Source organism: Harpegnathos saltator, unplaced genomic scaffold, assembly GCF_003227715.2.
Source record: "Harpegnathos saltator strain DR-91 unplaced genomic scaffold, Hsal_v8.6 scaffold498, whole genome shotgun sequence".
Lineage (NCBI taxonomy): Eukaryota > Metazoa > Arthropoda > Insecta > Hymenoptera > Formicidae > Harpegnathos > Harpegnathos saltator.
The window spans coordinates 690,529-715,662 of record NW_020230313.1 but is presented as its reverse complement, the minus strand read 5'-3'; the positions used below and the strand labels follow the sequence as shown (position 1 = coordinate 715,662).

General features: G+C 29.1%; 3 protein-coding genes across 5 annotated transcripts; 1 reads left to right on the top strand and 2 right to left on the bottom strand.

Moving 5' to 3' along the window:
- Nucleotides 1-351: 351 nt before the first annotated feature.
- Nucleotides 352-6,849, top strand: LOC105181800 (ATP-binding cassette sub-family G member 4). The gene is made up of 12 exons (XM_011138802.3): nt 352-549; nt 680-871; nt 1,942-2,249; nt 2,465-2,638; nt 2,791-3,001; nt 3,224-3,331; nt 4,353-4,498; nt 5,493-5,661; nt 5,840-5,940; nt 6,051-6,206; nt 6,295-6,413; nt 6,495-6,849. The coding sequence occupies exons 2-12, from the start codon at nt 733-735 to the stop codon at nt 6,718-6,720; spliced, it is 1,857 nt and encodes a 618-aa protein (XP_011137104.1). The 5' UTR covers nt 352-549; nt 680-732; the 3' UTR covers nt 6,721-6,849.
- A 1,171-nt stretch (nt 6,850-8,020) lies between these two features.
- On the bottom strand, nt 8,021-22,314 carry LOC105181799 (ATP-binding cassette sub-family G member 4). Of its 3 annotated transcripts, XM_011138800.3 has the most exons (14): nt 21,496-22,314; nt 19,573-19,761; nt 13,491-13,778; nt 13,006-13,189; nt 12,400-12,523; nt 12,114-12,259; nt 11,410-11,533; nt 11,166-11,280; nt 10,772-10,900; nt 10,163-10,284; nt 9,801-9,969; nt 9,423-9,679; nt 9,172-9,305; nt 8,442-8,661 (listed from the first exon to the last, which is right to left on the bottom strand). In XM_011138800.3, the coding sequence occupies exons 3-14, from the start codon at nt 13,696-13,698 to the stop codon at nt 8,442-8,444; spliced, it is 1,932 nt and encodes a 643-aa protein (XP_011137102.1). In that variant the 5' UTR covers nt 13,699-13,778; nt 19,573-19,761; nt 21,496-22,314. The 3 variants fall into 3 exon arrangements, with proteins under 3 accessions (XP_025158288.1, XP_011137102.1, XP_011137103.1); XM_011138801.3 differs by lacking the exons at nt 19,573-19,761; nt 21,496-22,314 and adding an exon at nt 15,198-15,284; XM_025302503.1 differs by lacking the exons at nt 19,573-19,761; nt 21,496-22,314 and having other exon boundaries at nt 8,021-8,661; nt 13,491-13,698.
- A 22-nt stretch (nt 22,315-22,336) lies between these two features.
- Nucleotides 22,337-24,171, bottom strand: RpL9 (ribosomal protein L9). The gene is made up of 4 exons (XM_011138799.3): nt 24,051-24,171; nt 23,106-23,244; nt 22,555-22,882; nt 22,337-22,466 (listed from the first exon to the last, which is right to left on the bottom strand). Exons 2-4 carry the CDS (start codon nt 23,241-23,243, stop codon nt 22,360-22,362), a joined length of 573 nt encoding a protein of 190 aa, XP_011137101.1. The 5' UTR covers nt 23,244; nt 24,051-24,171; the 3' UTR covers nt 22,337-22,359.
- Between the last annotated feature and the right edge of the window lie 963 nt (nt 24,172-25,134).

The window sequence follows — 25,134 nt, the reverse complement described above, 5'->3', positions numbered from 1 at the left end:
TTGTTATATTTTTTGAATATTTTTTTGTTAATAACTGTTTAATAAACAATGAGCGATAGCTAAAATTTTGGTGATTACTCAAGATGATGACTAACATGTATCAAGGTCATTGTCATTAGTGGTCTCATTTATATATTAGTTATATATGATTATTAGTATTATATATATTTATATATGAAGTCTCATTTATATATTAAATAAGATATGTTTAATTTAAATATTGAGCGACTTCATGATTATATTGACAACATTTTTATATAAGAAATTATCATACATGTATATGTATAAATAAACAAGATAATCAGTCTCCAAGACAAAATATTTCCGTTTATGCTTGTATGCGAAGATACGTCAGTGATATGAAAGTAATTGGCCTACATCGACAGTCTCGACAGTCGTAGACGAGAACTCGTGCGTGATACTCCGCGAGTGAACTATCTCTCACTTTGAGCAAATTGCGTCTAATATTAAGCGTAGAATCAAACGAAAAGTCGGTTAAAAATGGACGCGTGAAAAAAAACAAAAGTGTAACTTGATTTAGTCGGAAAGGTTGTGTGTTTATGATTAATAAAGCTTATAATTAACATTTACTAGTTCATCTATTAAATTATCATTTATCATCTATTAAACACGTCTATAAACTTACACAACAGTTATATCGTTTGATTATTTTTCATAGCCAATGATCATATAGTCAATAACATACTGGATAACGATAAGAAGAATAACGTAATGTCAGTTGAAATATTCCATGATAACTGTACCATACGTTTGGCAGAATCTGAGAGATTGATAGAATTAAAAAAAACGCAAAATCCGCGGCTATGTATCGAATTTAACAATCTCTGTTATTCAACTTGTAATAGTAAAGGCAAGTTACTACATCGTCTTATATTTTACAATGAAAGTGCAAGCCGTAGTTCTTCTCCGCTGGTTGTCAATACTGTTATGCATTTATTTGTAGACTTTATAAAGTTTTAATCAATTTATAATGTATTTATATATTAATCTAATATCTTAGTAATATCGTGAAGAGCAAAGTTTAACATATTGATTTCTGTGCTTATAAATATTTTAAATAAACTAAAATCTCTTCACAAAGTTATATATATATAAAAATATACATATGTCGATATATATTTAACGATCTCTACTTGAAATAAAAAAAACATAAAATAAGAAATTCAGTAATGAAGATTTAAGTTCTTTATATACCAAGTTTTCTAAAAGTAACGGACTCCCCTCTCTAACTCAGAATCTATGCATTATAGGGAAAAAGGTCCCGAACAAAAGTTTCATAAAGTTCTGTTTTTTTGTGACCTCAAAATTGACCTTGACCTCGACCCTGAAGGTCATTTGAAGGTCGACTTGCGTTTTTTAAATGGGGAACCCTATTTTTTATTATACTGTTCTTTTCTACCAATTAATTTGAACAACTGTTGTCTAAAACATTTTTTATTTGTCTAATATTTTTTTGAGATATTTGAGGAAAACCTGATAATTTTTTCAATATTTAACTTACGATATCTCACTAATTGTCTCACTTATTTGTCGAAAGGAAAAGTGGTACTAGACTTGCTTTATTTAGTCTCAAGAATATATTGTTACAATAGCGTCCTGACTTTTGTTAACGTGCTGACTTTTGGAAATTTCCAAATCATCAAATCACTCTTATATCATGCAGATAATCTCAAATAATATTGAAAATAATTAAACATACATTTTATATAGAAATTCAGTAATCAAAAAAAGAATATTTAACTTTGTTCTTTTTAGATATGATATCTTGGTTAAATAGGGAAAATGATGAAACTGATTTTACGATTACGATTGTTTCGATATCGTAAATTTGTCCAAAGATTTAAGTGTAATAAGACGACATATCACATTTAAATAATTTAAATAATTTAAATAATTTAATGAGAAATTTTGTTATGATAGGAACCAAGAAAACGATTTTAAGTAATGTGACAGGAAACTTCGATCCGGGAAAAGTTACAGTCATTATCGGCCCATCTGGCGCGGGGAAAACTACTCTCTTGAAGATCGTTTCGGGTGAACAATTTTTAAACGTTAAAGGTACCATCACTGTAAATGGTATTGAGCAAAATAAAGGATCATTCCGTAAACAAGTATGTTACGTGCCACAGCAGTTCGCTTTATTGCCGTTTCTTACCACAAAAGAGACTCTATATATAGCTGCTCGATTAAAACTCGAAGCTAATCAGAATCAAGCAATTTATACAATCGTGAGTATACGTATATACCAAGAAAATATCTTTGAATTCGAATAAATGTCGTCAGAATTATTTACATATACTAGAATCAAAAAATAAGATATAAAAAATAAGAATAAAAATATAAAAAAGTTATCTTTTTGTACACATAATACACAACTAATAGTGTAAACAAGCACAATTAACAAGGTCATAATGACTCAAAACTTCGCACCATATTATTTCAGGTCGATGAGATTGCCAAGAGTTTCGGTTTGCTTAGTTGTTTAGACACAATGGTCAATAAGTTAAGTGGCGGAGAACGGAGAAGACTTTCTATCGGTATAGAGATGGTCTCCAAGCCGCCTCTTTTGTTATTAGATGAACCAACAAGTGGTCTCGATAGCGTTGCATCTAATCAGGTATAATCAGAGATATTGCGATATTTAATCGCCTTATTAAGCCGCACCTTTAATATTAATAATAATTAATATTCTCTGCTCTATATTTTTTACCTGATTGACGTCATTTAATGTGATTCATATATAATAACGTTTTGATTTGCATCGAACAGCTTATTAACACGTTATATAATATGGCGAAAGAAAATTGCACCGTGGTTTGCGCGATACACCAACCCAGCAGTCAGATGATCTCGCAGTTCGATGATATTATTGTACTAAGTCATGGTAGATGTATGTATTGCGGCCCAAAAGACAAAATCCTCAACACGTTCAGCAAAGCCGATTTCGTCTGTCCTAACTTCTATAACATAGCTGAATTTGGTAATACTATAATTTAATTCATTTTTCATCAACTCACTCAACTTGAGTGAGTAAGCCACGAGAGAAATAAGGAAGAATGAGTTACGTTTCCTTCAATCTAAATATGTAGCATGACTTATTTTGCACATTGCTATTAGATTAAATCAAATTTGCAATAGACAAATACAATTTTAATTAAAAAAGATATTCTTCGTATATGTGCAATATTGATTTTAATTGCAGTACTCGAAGTAATAACCGGACAAAGAGGTGAAAATTTAGACAATTTGTATGAAATATCCCGTACCGAATACGAGAAGACAAAGTTGCAGAAAAATCACTCTAGTGACGGTAATTGAGCTATGTAATATTTATTATTTTTCATCGTGTAACATATTTATTTTATATTATCTTGATAATATATTTGTAATCATTTCAAGAGACTCCTGGCTACTCACCATGGCCATCTTGATCTATGGCCATCAGGAGCGAGAATTCCGTTCAGAATTTCTGTTAAATACGTTGAAATAAAAAGATATGTTCATAAAATGTGACATTTATGACCTGCCGATTGGTTAAAAAATTGGTTTATATATTGTTAAAGCAAAAAAAGCATTCAGGCAAACACAAATTATTTTACATGGTCCGTTCGATCAAGTTCGCAGACATATCTTTCTATTTTGACATACTTTATAAGAATTGTAAACGTATTTTTCTCGCTTCTCATATCACCAATGAAGAGATCCGCGGCGAATAGCCAGAAGCCTTAATTATTCTGATTTTTATAATAATCAAGTGATTTTTTGCTATGCAGTAAACGTATAGTGAATATGTAAGTATCTCGTCTGCATATTAATATATAATACATATTCACGTCAATCTAAAAAATATATTTATATATAATACATATCTACGTCAATTTAAACAAAAAATTTTTTTTTAAATGTCTAATAAGTAAAAGATCATCAAATAAAGCAAAAGATCATTAATAAAACAATTTCAATGATATTTAATCTCGTATAACATTTTTTCTAATACGTAGTTTTTAACGTATAAGTTGTGTTGACACTGTTACTATAATAACTTATGACAAACAGTATTAGAGAATTTTTACAATATTTAAAAAGATTATCTTATCCGGTAATATCTTTGAAGTATTTTAAAAATACTGTGTAAGAACGTTCAAGAGATATATAAAGCCGAGATGATAATTTAATATTTTTTATTTATTGAATATATAGTATATAAAGCGATAAATATAAAGCATTAGAAAATCAAATTGATTTTAAAATTATAACATTATATTAAGAAAAAATAGTTCTTGTACAGATTTTATTCTCAAGTTAACTTACTTCGTTAACAAACTTTACAGATACGAATATATCGACTACTTCTAAACATAGTTTCGAAACAAATACTTCACATGTATTGACAAATAACATAAAGCAAAAATTATCAACATGTCAACAACAAAAAATACTATTTTTAAGAGCATTTATTTCCATCAAACGAGATAATGTGAGTAAAAACTTTTAGAAACAGACGCGTGTATGTAAGATTATGTGGAATTAAATTTATATAAGATGTCCCATTTTAATGCCCCACCCCAAATAACTCTTCAGTAGTGAAGCTTCAAGGAAAATGATCGGAATAAACGTGGTAGGGATTTAAGTGAGCTACTTTATGATGACCTTGACTTTGACCTTGACCTCTATTTTCAAGGTCATTTGAAGGTCAACTTGCGTTTTTAATCGGGAATTTTTATTTTTTATTACACTGTTTTTTTCCATTAGTTAATTTGAACAACTTTTGTCTAAAACATTTTTTTATTTGTTTAATATTTTTTGAGATATTTGAGAAAAACTTGATAACTTTTTCAATATTTAACTTACGATATCTCGCTAACTATTTGTCGGAAGAAAAAGTGGTACTAGACTTTCTTGCTTTATTTAGTCTCAAGAATATATTGTTACAATAGCACCTTGACTTTTGTTAACTTATTGATTTTTGGAAATTTCCAAATCATTAAATTAACAAAAATCAGGGCCCTATTGTAACAATATATTCTTGAGATTAAATAAAGCAAGAAAGTCTAGTACCACTTTTTTCTCCGGCAAATAATTAACGAGATATCGTAAGTTAAATATTGAAAAAGTTATCAAGTTTTCCTCAAATATCTCAAAAAATATTAAACAAATAAAAAAATATTTTAGACAAAAGTTGTTCAAATTAACTAGTGGAAAAAAACAGTGTAATAAAAAATAAGGGTTCCCACTTAAAAAACGCAAATTGACCTTCAAATGACCTTGAAAATAGATGTCAAGGTCAATGTCAATGTCATCATGAGATAGCTCACTTAAATCCCTATCTAACTTTTATTCAGATCATTTTTCTTAAAACTTCAATACTGAAGAGTTATTTGGGATGGGACATTAAAATGGGACACCTTGCATAGTCCGTGTTACACACTATGTTTGTATGTGTCTGTTATAACTTTTTTTTTCTGTTCTAGACTTTAACAAAATTGAGATTTGTAGCTCACATTATAGTGGCTTTGTTACTGAGTATGATGTTTTATGATTTTGGAAATGACGCAGACAAAGTGAACAGCAACGTAGCGTGTTTATTCTTCTTCCTGCTATTTTTATTTTTTTCAAATTCTATGCCGGCAGTACAGATGTGTAAGTATAACATGAATTTTATATTCTTAAATATATATAGTCTTTTATATGTATTATATTTCTTTATATACGTTATATATATCCAGGCTTAAAATCTACATTTTTGTTTCATATTGTGAATTTATCGATGGTATAATTATATCGTGTTAAGCATAATTGTATCGTTGTCTCGTTGTAGTTCCCACGGAAGCAGCAGTATTTCTACAGGAATATTTAAATAATTGGTACGACTTGAAGTCGTACTACAGCGTAAAAATATTAACGGATCTTCCAATGCAGGTATGTTTCATTCTATCAATAACGTAATAATTTTGATATTAATTATTTGTACATCATTATACATATCGTTTTCATATTACTAATCAAAGATTTCTTAATCTTATTTACAGGTGCTTTGCGCTTCATGCTTCACCGTTATAACATATTATATGACAGGACAACCAATGGAATATAATAGAATCTTGCAAGTATGGGGTGTCTGCGTGTTAATTACGATTATTGGGCAAACAGTCGGAATTCTTACTGGCGCAGCTTTTAACACTGAAGTAATGCAACAATTTTTTTCGCATTTTTTATTATATTGTTGATTGCATTGTTGATAAATATCATAATGAAGCAAATAATGACTTTTAGATTGGTATCTTTTTGATACCAGCATTGAGTATACCATTATTGCTCTTTGCTGGATTTTTCTTGAAATTGGGAGAAATGTCGGAATATTTGCAGCCTTTAGGTTGTTTGAGCTTCTTCAGGTATAGATTGAAAATGTTAACGATCAATTTAACATATAATATTTAATTAATTAAAAAAAAACTCACTCCTTTATACTTTAGGTATGCATTTGAGGGAATGGTCCAAGCAATTTACAGTGATCGAGATAATCTATCGTGCTCGACAATTTATTGTTATTTACAGTCTCCCAGCACGATTCTTGCAATGATGGACATGCCAACGATATCTTTCCATTTCATTTTAATAATATTAGGTTTTTGGATAATTTGTTTACATATAATCACTTATGTGATACTTTGTTTCAAAATTTATTATGCGAGAAAGTAATATGTTAAATATAATAACATGATATATAGTATTCCAGGTATTTGATAAAAGTGAACAGAATATTATAAAGAAAAAGATAAGGATATTAGTAATGGTGGAGATCTCAAATATATATAAATTCATTTTACTTAATATAATACCCTGTATATAATAACAATATAACATTTTTATATGATTATACTTGGGATAATGCAATTGTAAATTTATTATTAATATTACATGATATATGTAATTGGTATAATATAAAGAATATTAACTTTAATATATTATATTTTTAATATTTAATAATTAACTTTATATATTATATTATATTACGCATATTGTATGCTAATTATGTAATTAATATATAATATATAAATAATATCTTATATATTATTAATATTAAATATTACAAAATAACTATATAAGTAACAATATAAAACATTTTGCAATACAATAACCAGATGTCGTATATATCAAATAAAACAGTCATCAAAATTTTTTATCTTCTTTTATAATAGAAATAATCAAGTAATAAATAATAATAACGACAGTAATGTAATTATAATTATATATAGTAATGATCTAGAAAATAAACATTAAATTTAAATATTCTTTGTTGCTAAGAGTGTCAAATATTTGGATATTTTAACAATTTATATAATTTTGTAGCAGTTTTAAAATTTGGTATAGTTTGTTAACAGACTTTAATGATAGAAATGGCCGATATATCAAAATTATATAAAAGCTAATTAAAAAGATTATATTGTACTTAAAGTAATTATTTATAGATCCATAGTTTTGCTATTTTAGTTCCAGCATTTATGTTCTCATAAAATATAATGTTCTATTCTCTTATCATATTTTATACCGTCCTCTCTTTAATGAATCCAGTATATAATTTGGATTTTTTGCAAAATATCTCGTGTGATGTTACATTTAAAAATACAAATTAACAATTAACATCAGTAATGGACAGCGTTACGAATAATACACAATTACGCTGTCTTTTTACGACATACATATCACGTATATGCTTATTGCTTAATATTCTCAATATTTATCGATAAATTCAAACAAGTTAATACATTTGTCATGTCAACGTGTGTGGACACACATATAAACACACACATATATAAAACACACACAGTTTATTATTTAGTTATGTACTTATTCACGCAAGTATCATAACATCATAATTGGAGATTTCATTAAAGGTATATATACACAAGAAAATATGTATTTACTGAACATTCTAAAACATTCTTTCTATTATATAAATATATATTTAGATAAATAATAATAAAAGTATAAGAATACAATTATATACACATTAGTGGCTAAGAATAACATAAATGTCCGTAGTTTCCTATATTTCATTCAAATGAGAAAATTAAGCAATAAAAGACAAGCTTGATTTTTTTATATAAATATATGCAAATATATAGCTCTGAGAAATTTAAACATTAGAAATTATGGGTCGGACATATGCAATATTTAGATCCTGTATCAACATTATTTTGGTTTTAAGTGAGACTTAAACATAAGTCTGTCTTTATCTTTCTTACTAAATAAATAAAGACAGAGATATATTTAAGTCTCACTTAAAACCAAAATAATGTTGATGCAACTGGGCTTTAGCCGCCTAAATATATCTATACACATACGTGCACGTACTTTTCATAGTAAAGATTTTACACCAAATACGAAATTCAAATGTTCAAGCCTCGTTCATATCGGTTTTATCGTAGTGACATCAGTTTCCATCGTAAAAGTAGATATGCACCGCATCTTGTGATGATCAGTATTGCGAAAAGTGCAATAATATCGTTCCAAAATTGGTCTCCTCTCATGGCGATGTCGTCCAGAAATTTCTTAGGATACTTATAATGACAATATATTTCACCCTTCTCTTTGCAATCTAAGATAGGCCTGTCCAGCCCGTAGATGGCACAAACGAGTCTGGAAGAGTATACATCACATTATGCTTATACATATCATCATAAACATATTTTAAACTTATATGATTTTAATCCATATAAACATTATGTATAGGTACACATTAAATATTAAAAAAGTACACGAGGTACAAGACAAAGTTCTCTATATGAATATATATAAGAACTACATTTTAAGAACAACATTACAGTTTTTGACCGAGATTTGAAGCGTCAAAAATACCGACATTATAGATTTTTAGTCGACATAAACCATCAAATATTGATATTACAAACTCGAACCATGATTTACCAACATTACAGATTTTTAACCGAGACTCAAATTAAGATTTACTAATATTATAGATCTTTAGTCGAAACTTGAACCATAACTAACCAACATTTAAATTTCGTTATTCCTAGAAGAATAATAGGTCTAAAATTCGCCAATACATACACACATACATATATAAATTTTTTTAACATTGTTGTAAACAATGGATAAAGATATGTATATAGTGCATATTTTACCTACCCTTCTAGGCCATATCGTAAATAACTAATGTAACTCCCCCATTTCAGATAGGATGGTAGATCACGTAAAGAAACTCCGAATCCAGCAAACATCATCAGTGGTACCGCTAATGCCGGTCCCATAAACGTACCATTCTGAAATTCAAAATATCTTCATTAAATTTTAGTTGTACATTTAAATATACCTGTGAAGTAACCACGAAGCGATCACGCGCAATTGTGATTAGAATCAAATATATTAATCGCACTTACTACTACGTTGAACACAGCGCCTATCATGAGACCAGTTCCTTGGCCTATGAACATGATAAATAAACTAATGGATAAAAACATGCAGAATCGTACGATCTCCAATGGTTGTGCCGATATAAAGTATACAATTAACGAGAATAATATACAGCACACTATTGAAATTGGCAGATCAATCACCGTTAACGCTGCGTAAAATGCTTTCAAGCTGTACCATCTATTAAAATGTTCCTTAATGAGGATAGACATCTGCATTGGAACTGTGAATCAGATATATAACTTCGTGTTACATAAAGTTGTATTTATGAAAATTTCCGAATAATTATTCGTACATGCAGAGAAATATCGCTATGGTATTTAAACAAAAGATTAAATACTTACAAGTCACCACAGTAAGCATCATCGTTGTCATCATGTGATGTATAAGGATAGAAAAAAGAAGATTGTAATTGTCCAAAACGCGCGAGCCGTCTGCGCCGGACCGTAGAAAAACTAATCCAAGCATCACACCAACAATTATGTTAACTCCGATGCGCAAGTGTGTCAGTGTCTGCAAGGCAACAATATGGGTGCATCAGTACTATTATTGACATCACCATGAAGTTTATTAACTATTAATTGGTAACTATCATAATTAATAATTTTTTACTTATTATTATAGTAGTAATAACTGATTCGTGTCACTAAAGTGTGCATTCATCATTAACACGTAAGATATGACGTTTAATAAAAATATAACATACCGTATCTCGTTTGCACATAATAAAACCTCTTCTTAATAAGACTTTCAATTGGTAATAGAAATTGGTCGCGTGTAAGGGACTACTTCTTTCCGGTATGTTCGAATTTCTCAAAGGATGTGCCGCTGAAAGATATAAGCAGACGTTAAACTAAAGTGTTACGTACGTGGTACACGTAAACAATAAAAAAAAGTAATGAGCGATTATCATAAAAACAGCAACTAATAACTTCTTTATGTCTATTAATAATTCTTTTGATAAGGTCGACTTAACTTATTAAACTGATGACTATATTTCAATGCTGCTTGACATAAAAGAAAAATGAAACTAAATATCTCAACAAGTTTATATTTTAAACATAAAAATATTACACAATATATATTTCACAATGGATATTTCAATATTAATGCCAGATAATGTAAATGATTATAAGTAGAACGTACTTTAAGTAGGACAACTTTATATACATGTCCTATTAACATAAATAGTATTTTATGTTGACAATTAATGCTATATAGTATTATTAAATATATAATAAGTATAATTATATATTGCGCAATTTACACGTTGAGCAATGAAATAGTTGATATATTCATTTTTCGATCTACAAACCTCTTAAACTTTTTGCATCTTTCAGGGCTTCCGGGTTGTCGAACCATTGCAAGTTTCTTCCATTTTGCGACGCCGTTATTAACATGTCAATTTTATCGTCACCATATTCTCCGCAGGCAAGTTCGATTACTAATGTTGTACATAATAATATTATTTTAGATATAGAATCCTATTTTTTTTTCTTATGACATCTCTATAATGTCTTCCCATTTTGAAACATTTTAATGAAATATATAATCTAAGCCAATGTGTTTTAGATATATACTCAAAGAAATATTTTATTTTTAATATATTTAAAAATGCAGAGTTTGCATGAATCTTTCCAATAATCCACTTGAAACACGCAAGCTTTCGCTAATAAATAATAATAATCTTTAGATTATCGTGTACGTACTATAGTCTGCAGGATTGTGATACATAGGACATGGCAGTTTTATGTTTTCCAAATATGGCAGTAATTTATTAGTTGCTCCTTGGTAAAGACAGTCTCCTTTTGATAGAACGTACACCTAAAAAGTTATAATTTTTTACGACGATTAATGTGACGATTTATTACATACATAAAATTTTTATTAGTAATATATTGATACAACAAATTCTATAATTTCTACAATAATGTCTGCGACATTCGTACTTACCAAGTCAAAGAGTTGAAATAGAGATGCACTAGGTTGATGAATAGTGCAAATTATAGTCCTTCCTTGTCGTGCAAGAATCTTAAGTAAATTTATAACTTGCATACATGACGAGCTGTCTAATCCTCTATAATAAATGGAAATGGCGATTTATAAAAATAATTTATAAGCGATTTTAAATTTTATGTGCTAAAAATATTTTAACGATACTTATGCAAATTATTTAGCTACTGTGCATCACAATTTTTCGCACATTTACACTTATAAAGAAGAATATGATATAAATAGCTGGAAATATTGGTATAACAAATAAAAAGAGAACATGTTAGTAGAGATTTCAATATATTGGTTAAAATAATATTTGCATCTTGCATAAAAAATTAGGCCTTAAATCTAGGAAAAACTCAATGGCATTAGTTACATAAGTGTGCCTGTTAAAAGTGGAACTTGCATGTTAACAATATATCACAATAACAAAGGGTTTATTTCCAAAACTTATTCAATTGTTTTGAGCAATGTAAAGTTAAAATTTCCAGCGTCACGGAGTGATCAAGTTAATGCCTTTGCATTTTGCCATTGCATTTCGAAATGTGCTGACAATGCATTTCGAAATATGCTGAAAATCTACAGTTCACGTTACATATATTATGGATTTTTAACATTGTCAATACATTCTGAGATGACGTTAGTATAATACAATCGCTTACGTGGTAGGTTCGTCAAGGAACATTACTGTAGGATTGTTGACTAATTCTAAAGCAATGGACAGCCGTTTCTTTTGACCGCCACTTAATCTACCGGCTCTCGTATCCATGTGTTCGTACAAGCCAAGTGTTGTGAGAATCTCTTCGATCTGAAATATAACATACTGTTTCGTAATATATTGCATAAATAAAACATGCTTGTATTTTTCTCTCAAGCACTAAAATTAATTATTAAGCGTAGAACGTTATTGATAAAAATGTGTTGGTAATAATAATATGATTTACATACAATCATTTCCTTTTTATGTCGTGGCGTATCAGTTGGTAGTTTTAAATCAGCAGCGACTCGCATATTCTCCAGCACATTAAGCAAAGGTTCTAATCGATCGTCTTGTGTGATGTATGCGCTGCATCTAATGACAGAATAACAAAGCGTTAAAAAGATATGAGTATGTATCCATAACCGATTTTTGGAAAGCACGGAAAAATGATAACTTATTGCTGATTACTGATGTCATCTTCTAGTATTCTTTTTAATAATAAATAAAAAAATATAATTCGTAATTATTTATACACAAGAAAACTTAAAACGATGAGTTTTACACTGCAATGGTCTTCTTATAAATTAGCAATATTTGAAAAAGTGTGTCTTCTAAAGAATATATAAATATTAAGAATATATACAGTATTTTCTCTTGTTAAGCATTTAATATTTATAAATGTCGAAGACGACGATGCACGAGATGAACACAATTTCCGGTTTTATTTGCGGAAAACGGTGTTACTTTATTGAGGATTGAAGATATTGAGAAACCAGCCGTATTAACAGATAGCTAGGGGGAAACATCTCGAGAACTCGATAAAACGGAAAATCAATACCGAACATTCTACCTACTTGCGGAAAGTGTTAAGATGCCGGACGCGACCGTTAACGAATACAACACCGTCCACTCCGGTTACGCGAAAACCAGACAGAACGTCAAGTAATGTAGATTTTCCCGCACCAGACGGTCCCATCAAGGCGATCAGTTGTTTGCTAGGAAGCCTTCCATTAATTTCGTGCAATATCTCCTTTTGCCCTGAAATTTATGAGAATCACATTATGTTCTGAAATTATTTCACAAATAACAACAATTGATACGTTTTGTAATGGTGATGAACAAATGTTTCCAAATGCCTTGATTGAAAATTAAAATATCTGAAAACGTAAAACTTTTGTTGGGACCGGAAAATTAACCGAGGCACTAATTTAATTGTCCAAAACGAAGAGAAATGCAATTTCGTGTCGGTTGCGTTAATGGACAGTTAGCTATGCTATTTTGTAACATATTTCTGATCAACTTGTCAAAGAAAAAAATTTCTATGATCGTGAGAATTTACCTTTCTTACAACCAAGGTTTACGGTATAAGCGATGTCCTCAAAGATGATATCAACTGATTCTCTGTTATTATCATGCGTTCCGACATGGGCAAGCTCGCCTAAGTCGTCACGTTTTTCCTTGAGCACAGATTTAGAATCGGTCGTGCTAATTGGCATATTTGTATCTATTTCCTGCCGATTACTTGCTTCGTGCATCAATATCTCCATCGTTCCGCGCTTGGTGTGAGTTCAGCTCAGTGATAGAGTTGATTAGGCTCGAACACTCATTTATCACACTAACGAATAGCCTGCAACAGGAAAATTTTATTTTTCAACGTTATCAAGAATTTAAATATAGTTAATAATTTTTACGAGCATACTAATGAATTTAACGTCACATCAATGAAAAATAAAATTACGCTAAATGATGGAAACATGTATAAGAAAGTTGATTATGCGAAAACCATAACCAGTTTCTTTAATTAACACTCACACACATAATTTGATTTGAAAATAATTTTCTCTTGAAATTAGTAAGGATTTCTTCTTTGTTCGAGTCATGATCTTGTGATTTGACAAAATACAACTAAAAATTTTTCATTTTCATTGTTTTCTCCTTTTATTTTATACAGCTATGTTTATAGTTTCCTGAGAACAATTTATTCTGCAATTCTGTATAATTTGGACGGGAATAAATATGACATAAGCTGATCGAAAGGAACTGGAAATATTGACTCGCAAAATTATTAGTGGAATTCTTAAGGAATAAAAGTCTATAATTTTATGTACGGATAGAGGACAAAGGTAACTTTGTGTCGCGAGATAATTCTTTGTCCCGCGATGAGTCACTAACAGTAAAAAAGAACGGATAATGCATTCTGACGATATATAGATGCATAGACGCATCAACAGGCTACCGGTTGTCCATGACATAGAATTTATAACGATTTCGCTACATTTCGGAGTCATGTATAGTGTCCCGATTTCTTTGAATTTGGCATTCATCTTGCCTGGAATATTCGCTATGAATTAGCAGATTCCATTATAATCGCGTTTTATCAAACTTTATTATTTTTTAGTGCTTTACGACATAAGATTCTATCATTTTTATAGGATACAATTAAAAGGGAAAAAGAAATATTCTAATGATTATTTAAAAGAATTTATCGGTAAATTGTATATATACCTTAAAGCTTTAAAGAACCAAGTATCTTTCCACACAACAAGATTTTATTCGCATTAGAATCTTATATCGTCTGTCATAACATATGCTAATTATGCTGTTATCGTCTGTCTTAATATATATTAACCCTTTATATCCTAAATTAATTTACCCAAGACCTTATTAAATTTTTGCGTAATTAAATAACTTTTGGCATATCATAAACATAAGACAGAAAAATAAATTTTGTAACAATTCAATGATTAAATATTGACGTGGTATTTGTAAGTACCGACAGGAATGTAGGGTAAGACACGAGAAAAAGGTTCAAGAGCGCATATATAGAGCGGTACTTTGAAGTACTGTCAGGACAAGGGGTAACAAAGGGTTAATGTATGCGCATACATTTATATAGAAATATTTTCATTCTTTAAATACATTTTTTCAAATGTTTTGATTCTGTTTTGATTCTGCAAACTATTATTGCGAACTACAGAATTTTATCGTAAGAAAGATCATTTGAAGTGTAACAGGCTAGTAAAAAAGTTTTGAATATATATTTTACCAAATATTTGTAATCGCAAAACAAACATCACACAACATTACACTGGTATTCAACCATCTGATTCGTATAACTTCTCAGTTGATACTAAATAACTTTCATTGTACCAATGATATCTTAGAACATTTTATAATTACCAAAGCCACAGTCCAAGTTTATGGAACTAAGTCCAGCCTGATGATCTTTGACTTGTAGCGATTTCATCCAGCCATATATCGATGCAGCGCATAATATCGAGCTATTGTTAAATGTTTAAGTAGTAGACAGAGGCTTGTCTCGCGGATGAATCGCTGTGTTTGGCAATAACGACAGCAGCAATAATTATCATTAACTCGATTTTTATGTCTACATCAAAAAAGAAAAAGAAAGGTCGTACTAGAGTAATCGCTAACTGCGTCATAGATATTATCGTATTTAACAAGCAGCGCGAAACTAAACTGTCAACAAGCGATTTTAAGCGCGTATAAACTATAAACCGCGATAAGTCAAACATGGAGCAAAACATATAATGTTATATATTGATATAGTTTTGACGTCATCGCATAATAAGGATAAAACAACGTATTTGAATTCATTCTTCGTCGAAATACACATGAGATGTTGAAAGCGAAGTGAAAGTAGCAGGATACCTTTGAGTAAGGTACTGCGATGTAAATATGCGATGTTTACGTATATCCTAACATATGCTTGTTCAACATAGCTTTCATGGTTTGTTTATTTTACTGTCGAATGTTACTACATTGTATTTATCGAAGTAGATATACAAGACGACGCAAGATCGAATATAATTTTCTATGATATAAAATTACTAAAGATATATATCGTAATTGTTTAAATCGATTGGTAAAGTCGATATGATGTGCACTTTGCTCATCATATACGAGACATAGAGAGCATGACCGTTGCGCATCATATACAAATCAACACACTGAGAAATTGTAAAAAACATTGCTCATTATCGTAACTACTTATGTAGCTGATAAAATTTTAAAACGATGGGAAGAGAATATATTTATCATTCCTATTCATTTCTGAAAATCTCCTCATTCGAACGGCGTATAAAGCATTTAAATTGTGTCCCCTTTAAACATCGTATTGATAGATAAGCGGATGATTAATAATACACACATAGAGTGAAGAACACGTGCAAAGTTCAAGAGAGCCGAGCGAACGACGTTTCAGACGGACTTTTATACCAAGAAAATCTCGATTGCATTACTGTCACATTTAACATTCTCACTTTATACTGTTTATTCGTTAAATTGTATTTTAATTTTTTTAACATAACTTAGGGAGATTGTAAATTTATATATAAAAATATATAAAATCTCTCATCACAATATTGATTTTTTATAACATGAAAAGAGATTAATTTATTATAATTCGTCATAAAGATCGCAATCGATATAACTGCAGATTGCATTATACGCGGTAAGGATCGTCAAAGATTGCAATCGATATAATTGCATACTGCGTTATATTTCAAACTTCTATAATGTATATGTATGCGACAGGAAAACATTCCATAACACGTCAAATGTAACAATCTATTTGCAAAAAGGAGTATAATCATTTATACCGGAACTTTATAGTTAAGTAATTAAAATTAAACATTAGAACATTATTATAGTTCAACAGTAAAAAATTATTCATTTTTTCTTTCGAAGCTAGACAGCCGAGCGTGCGTATATGCGCGTGAGAGACATTAAAGTTTTTGTATGCATATAAACTGGTTATTCGCAATAAATATGTGTGTTACATTCGTCATCTGTCATTTGTTACACCAGATTGATATTAAATAGTTTTTTGCCTCTTCACTGGTATTCATTAATATTAAAATAAACTTTTTGTCGAGTGCATATACTTTACATATGTCACTTCGGACACTCATACCTATATATTCTAGTATACAGGGTGTCCCATTTAACCTGACAAATCGTAATATCTGGAAAACTACATGTCGTATTTATGAAGAATTGCAGAAAATCTAATTTTTTGTGATTACAGCGCCATCTATCACGAATTAAAAAAAAAGTTTCGGACGAAACTTACGTATTTTGTGACGTAGAATCCGAATCTGCAATAAAAAATGGGGGTTCCCATTTAAGATTTCAAAGTTTCTCCCCACCCCCACCCCCGGGAGTGGGGTGGGAGGTCGAGTTTGATATCATTGGATGTCCCCCTTCGAAACGAACAAATTTCATCACCCACTTTTTTTGATCCGACATGTAGTTTTCCAGATATTACGATTTGTCAGGTTAAATGGGACAGGGGGAACACCCTGTAGATAAAATCAAAATTTGCTTCATATTATCTAATATCAAGGTAACTCTCTTACATTTTATAAACTTTATCTCTATTATTAACTTGACTATTAATTGATTATTAACTTGATTATTAACTATCTATTATTAACTTGAATCTCTCAATATGATCATAAAGAAATAATATTTTTTCTCTTTAATATGATACGATCTTATATGAAAAAGTACAGAGTTTAAAGGTGTAACTGGAAAGCGAGATTTTAAGCCTTGATCGATGATCAAGTGTATTAAACGTTTCACAAACATCTCTTGTTCATTATTTTTTCATGTATTATTAAAAAATATCATTTCATAATCACATACTCGAATAATCGTACTAAGCAATTTCTTTATTACGCTCGCTCGCATGTATTTTGTGTTTTCTCTTCTTTTCGGTAATAAATACAAAATGAAAAATTTTGTTTATCTCATTGCTTTGAACATAATAAGTTCACCTTTGCTTCTCTGTAATGTATTATTTTAAATTAATTACAGTTAAATTAATTTTTTTCTGCAACGTTTTGTTTGTAACACCGCGGAATGAACACCGCATAATGAATTTTGAGTTAATTTGTATCGACTGTCTAATCATATTTTTTTCATATCTGCATTCTATACAGTTGATTGTTAGATTAATAGTTATATTTATATTAAATAATATTCATATTTCATCAATTATGTAATGAATGCATGTTAAATTACACGTGCACATGTAATCACTAAATATATCAATGTTATTAAATTGCAAAAGAAGCCTTTTTATATTGCATATGTGGCAATAAGAGAACAAAAAAAGTAATAAAAAAAGTCTACATGCATAATATATAAGTAATAAATTTATTTAAATTTATTTCGTATATATTAAATTAAATTTATTTCGTATATATTAAGATTAATACCTTCGGAGAAAATTACTTAATTTGTGATAATACTACATTGTTTCAGATTAGCCAAAGATATTTCTTTATCAAAAAGATAAAATACAGATAATGGCACGAACAAGGTTCATGCGTGGATCATCAAATATATCAATTACGTACTTAACCGTGAATGTTATTTTATATTTCATGATAAAATATCCTCTTTAAATAAGAAAAAGGAAATTAAATAAATTAAGCAGCGTCTCATATATTCAAATAATTAATAAATGGATAAACCTGAGAAATAAGATAATAAAATAAAAAATATTAAAGGCTAAAATTAAAAATCAATGAAATAGTGTAAACATTGATACAAAGCATGAGGATACGTAAAATGAAAAGATATTAATTTTATACATTTAATTCGACACATTTCAGGATCGTTCGAACATCTAAAAATATGCGCAACCAATACGAAAATACATATCGAAACTATTTTGCACACTGACCAGACTATCCATAATTGATTTGTTGTGCTTGCTAAAACATACATTTAAATGTGCACTTAAATGTACATATTTGCACCATTTGCATCAAAATTTCACTTTTTTATTAAATGCAATATATATATATATATATATATTTCAAATGTCGCTAATCAATTTTAATTGCACAGCACATGTATCAAAATGATATAAGAACATTTTATGGATTTATGGATTTCCAATTAGAATTTTTCGCGACATTAGCGAAATCCAACTCTTCTTTCGAAATCTAACATCTCGCATTACAGACACATGGATTATATCTATATCAGATTTAAAAATCTGTTTCTTTACTTTGCTGAGAAAAAAGAAAATGCAGCAAAAACAATTTACAGAAGAATTTTTGTTTTTTTTTCATGTTATTAATGCAATTTTGTATTTCCTCGATTGTTTAGAATCGAAAGCGAGAGACGATCGGAAACATAATAAGTAAACATGTTAGCTTGACCGTAGCTTCTGACATTCATCTGTAATATTTTCTTCCGGCCATATTTCAGAGATAATACACTGAGGAAGCGTGATATATATGAATATACGGAGTTAACGGTCGCGTACTGGCTGAGTGAACGGATGTGAAAGTAAATATTCAATTTAGTGGTAAAACTTCTTACGATTATTGCGCAGCTAAGAGAAATAATTTTAATGTGCACGTTGAGCGTGATGTACTTACGTAGCATGCAGCTTGATACTTGAACGTCTAAAAGCGATGGGTAGGCAGGAGGCGGACTGTCCGCGACAGAGGATAGAGTATGAACTCGAAGACACAGGTTCATGCTTTTCTTCCTCTCTCTATCTTGCTCGAATCCCCACTCTGGCAGCAGACTGGATCTCAACCCTCCTCCTCTCTCCAATTCCGATACTGTGGGACGTCAATAAAATATTAATTATGTTAGGATATATATTCTTAATATACGTATATATTCTTAGAATATATATATATATTTTTTTTTCTTGTGCAATTTATACAAAACATTCCTAGAAATAATTTTTTAAATTATTTTTCGAGCATATCAATCATTAATCGCGAAACTAATACATACTGAAATTTATTCTGTCAATTCCACCGGAAGCATTGTATTTGAAATTTATAAAACTTTATAGATATTTCGAACAGATCTAAAATACAATGAATATTAAATTATACGTAATTAAATTATACAAATAATAAATTATACATGGAAAAACAATTATGTATGTCTATATACTTGCATTAGTAATAGTGACATTAATCATCTAAATATGCATTGTATTATATTTTTAGATCAAATTTTTAGTAAATAAGAAAATTATGCGATTTTTTTAACTATCGAGAAATGAAACAATAAAAATGTAAGTGATACATCTGAAAATAAAGTACAAAATAACAATAAAATAAAATAAATACAAATTAAAATAAGAATGTTTCAAATATGAATAAAAATAGCAGAAATAAATTGATTTAAATTCTGGCCCTATTTTTTAATAATGTAATGAGAAAGGAAATTATACGATAAACGTGATTTTTTACAATTAAACTGTCGATATAACTTTCTTAAACAAAAAAATAATTAAATAAAAGATAATTAATAAATAATAAAAATAAAAAGATAACTTGTGCACTATCTTTTTGATATTCGCACAGTAATTTCCTCCAAGCATTATAGGTCACATATTAACATTATTACAGGATAAGAATTTACAACAAACAATATAGATTAATACAATATCATAGAACTTACTGACAAAAATAAAATAATTTCATAAAAACTGCACGTTTAAATGCCATTTACCAAATATTAAAAAATTTTTTTTATCTATCTATTGATGTCACTCTAATTATTCACTCGTAAATATTATTAAAATCGAGAAACCAGAGAGAATTGAATAAATTAGGAATAATCCTTTTTCATTCAAATTTCTCTTTACTGGAACTTTTCCTTTTTTATGACATGCTATAACATAGATGATATGCAAAGATCAAATAAAAATATTACACTTATACCAGAATATTACACATAAATTAAATAACTTCCTGTGCGTGTTTGTTTGCTGCTACTAAATATAACTTCTTATGCGGAAAATACAAAGTTTATTATAAAATACTTATACAATGATATTTAAAGGACGAAATCGAAATGCCTCAGGCAACTAATCTAGAAAAAAAATTTTGCATAAAGGATACCAGTTTAAGCATGTTATTACAATTATGACGTAACGTCTTGATATTCTTGTCACATTTTGCATTATTGCATTATAAGAATGCATTTTGCATTCTTGTTATTATTTTTGCATATCGCACAACTAAGTTCATGAATATTTATATAATATTTATATAATTTTATATAACTTTTATGTTTAATATATTTATTTAAAGTAACATGTGTGTATATCTCTAAGAGAATAATGTGCATAATATTGAAAATTTTGCGTATTCCAAAATTTTAAAGATAAAATATATTTTACATCATTTCCGTTGATCATACAAATGTTATTTTTAAATAAAATATAACCAATGTTATTTTCTTGTCAATTTAGGATCTGTTAATTATTTTGGAATAACATATATACGTATATGAATTAAAGTGAGATGGAATTTTAATATCATTTAAGTTACCTGGTATCGTATTATTGTTTGTTTCCTTGTTTTAATTATAGTAAGCTACTGTATCTTAGGTTTATCATGATCACACTCTGGCTGTGTACTGATATTATCCGTGTATGTTTCGTTCCTTCTCGTCCTTCCGGTATTTTTATATGTTTAGTTTATTCTAGCAAATCACTATAGCAAAAAGTAAAAAAATATCTTTAATTCCATCTTAAAATAAGAAATTCCTAAAAAGTATTTCTTTTTTAACCACGTCAAATCACTGGTAATATAACTATTTTAATTACAGGCTATCTTAATTTTTATATCGGCCATTTAATGTTATTGCGAATGTTTCCGCGTGGTAAGCTAGATATAATATACTCAAAATATATGCTGCATATGATATTATTATCACAATGAAGTGTATGTTTTATGAATGACCATTGACCCGACCTCTCGTCACTATCAGTTACGTTCATGTGCTTTTAAAATCACTACAATGAAGAACAGTGTTAATGTTTAATCAATGTAGGTATACTATTTATACCTCTTAAAATTATGCAGCAAATTTACATGTTTCTGGAATCCATATTTAAGACGACTAATCATTGAGTCATAAAAACTTCTTACAGTATCATAATTCTCATTTTATTACTCATTTCGCTAAAATATATTATTTCATGTATAAAATATATTTCATGTAAGAAGTTATTATGACGCATATGCTATGCACTTAATCTGTATTGTTCCTTTTCTTTTAAATGTACTACTGTTTAAATGTACAACTCAGATGTACTACTGTCATTGTCGAAGCAGTTTTAAGTTGTACATTTATTTTGGTATTGGATCAGTAATTTATTCATTAATATAAAATTAATAATATTGGGGGATTTATTCATCATCTTGTACAACCGTGGTTTTTTCAGATACATAAAGTCCATCCAAGAACTTTCTGATATCCTTGTTCTTCACTGTTGTTGACTGTTGAATAAGAGCAGCTGAAATTTAACATAATATTAATACATGATTATATAGTTAATTTTTCAAATTATCTATTTGCAATATGATTTTTAGCAAAATACTTACCAGAACGTGATACATCTTCTAAAGAATTTCCTTCAATGATAAGCTCATCCTTCTGTTTGGAAGAGTTTACCACAGTCACTCCAGGTGCCATTTTAACACGCCTTATATACTTCTCACCCAAAAAATTACGGATTTCTATGACTGTATTATTCTCCGTTGTAACACAATTAATAGGAAAATGAGCATATACAGCTCGCATCTTGTACTGGTATCCTTTTGTGACACCTTTAAGCATGTTCTCAATATGAGAACATACAGTACGAACAGCAGCTAATTCCTTTTTCGTACCAAACCATTTTTCAACTTTCAATAACCTTGGACTGACCATCTAAAATATAGTTTATACTAAATATATATATAATTTATAACAATTTATAAACAACACATTATATACGTTTATGATTTAGTTGTAAAAATTTCAGATATGGATTTATCATTTATAGGAAATGAAGGGGAATCCAAATTATCATCATAATATATTCTTATCACAACCTTTCACAACAAGTGAAAATTAGAACCAAGTATTTCTTATTACATGATTTTCAACTTACACGAATATCAAGTGCAAGGTGTTTGAATGATCGTTTTAAAACACCTCTTGGTCCTTTGACAGTTACCAGACGAGATTTAACTGTAACAGTCAATCCCTCTGGGATTTTAACTGTTTGATTTGTTACTATCTGCTTCATTCTGCAATTTTAAAAGAGATTTTAAGATAAATAGTTTTCTTATGTGATATATATAATATACATTTAGAATATCATTATATATATATATTTTATTGCAAAATATGATATATTTAAAATACCAATGTGTTAATAGTATGAATTACCAATTTTATAAAACTAAATTTTCAAAATATTAAAAGTTAAGTTTTCAAAATATCAACAAATTATATTCTGTAAAGAAAAAATATAAATACTAATTGGAAGTAAATATAAATTTATTCTCAGATACATAGAGTTCAGATCACACTTCTTACACAGATATAACTTATATATTCTCTTTTAGATGGCATGCTAAATTGTTCAACAAAAGCTAAAATCTAGTATTCTAAATAACACTTAAAAGTGATATGCCAAATAATGCTCTAGATAACAATATGAATATATAATACATCATACTTTTATTATCAATTGTTTTATAATTTATAGGTTATGTCTATTGAAACAGTATGTTTACTTAAATGTTGAGATCACTAACAACTTCAACTTGTCAAAGATATTTGATCAACTCCTAAATTAGTTTATTGTACAGTTAATGTTATTTCTTTATATTTTAATTTTATACACATAATTATAAAAGTTATAAACAATGAACATTGAGGTTTTATATTGCCATTGTTAAACATTATCCACATACAAAAATAATACCTTATAGAGTAAGTATAAAAAATGATAATGACAGAAAAATAGAAAATTAAATTCTTGCAATTGACATACTAGTGGATGATTGCGGATTTTAAAACATGTATCCTATCGTAAAAATATACCCACCTTCAATCCAGCACAAAATACCCAGGAAAGACAGAGGCTGTTTGAGAAACGTGGTATTAATCCTTTAAGTGACAGTAACATAGAATAGCATGTTTCTTCTGATTTCGGCTACATCAGTTTCCTCCTATGTACACTAGATGACGTTTTGTATCTTTAGAAATGAGCTTTAATGAAATATCACTAGTTAAAGTCTCTAAAAAATGTATTCTCCTATTGGATATTAGAATGCAGGGTGAAACCGTTATAAGCAAACGGAGACGCTATTGATCAAAATTGTCAGCCAATGACGCATCGACTATATTTCGATTTTGCCTCTACTTAACATTTATTTTATTTCATGATCATCCTTTTACGACAAAAACCCGCGCATTCTACGATGTGAACAGGTAACTGAATCGAGAAAAAGAATGGAAGAAAGGAAACGATTATTACTGCACCCAAGTTTAGAACAGGTATTCATTATAATGAAAAAGAATCAAAATAATGAAAACATAATTTTGACCCATTTTCTATCCGAATCTTTCGATATTTTTTATACTGTCCCATAACCAGGCTTTGTAATGGCGTCCTACCGTTTTGACGAAACCAAAATCACTCGTAATGAATATTTTTATTTTAGTTTTCACCTTTTTATGCGGTGAGAAACAAAGTACGCGTAAGCTAATGAACCCTAATTTGCAATATCATGGAATAACCGTTTCTAAAATATATAGACGATGAAATATTACTGTTACACACACACACGTAACCATACATACGCACACATATATCTATATTATACGCATACATATACAATATGTACGCTGCTAATCGCGTAATTGCCGAGTTTAGAAAAAAAATTTTATTCAAAAATGAATATATTCAAGTACAATTAACATTCATACTCTGCAGGTTGTACGTTAAAAGAAACCGACGAAGCCACGTTAGATAAAGTACGTTAGAAAAAGAGAACAACATTTACAGCTGACCATATGTCTTTCGAATCAGATCATATAACTCAAGAATAGTAACATGCATTCTGCAAATTCCAGTTAAAAAAAGTTCACCGTTTCTACACCTCTTACAATGTTCTCCGGATTTCTGT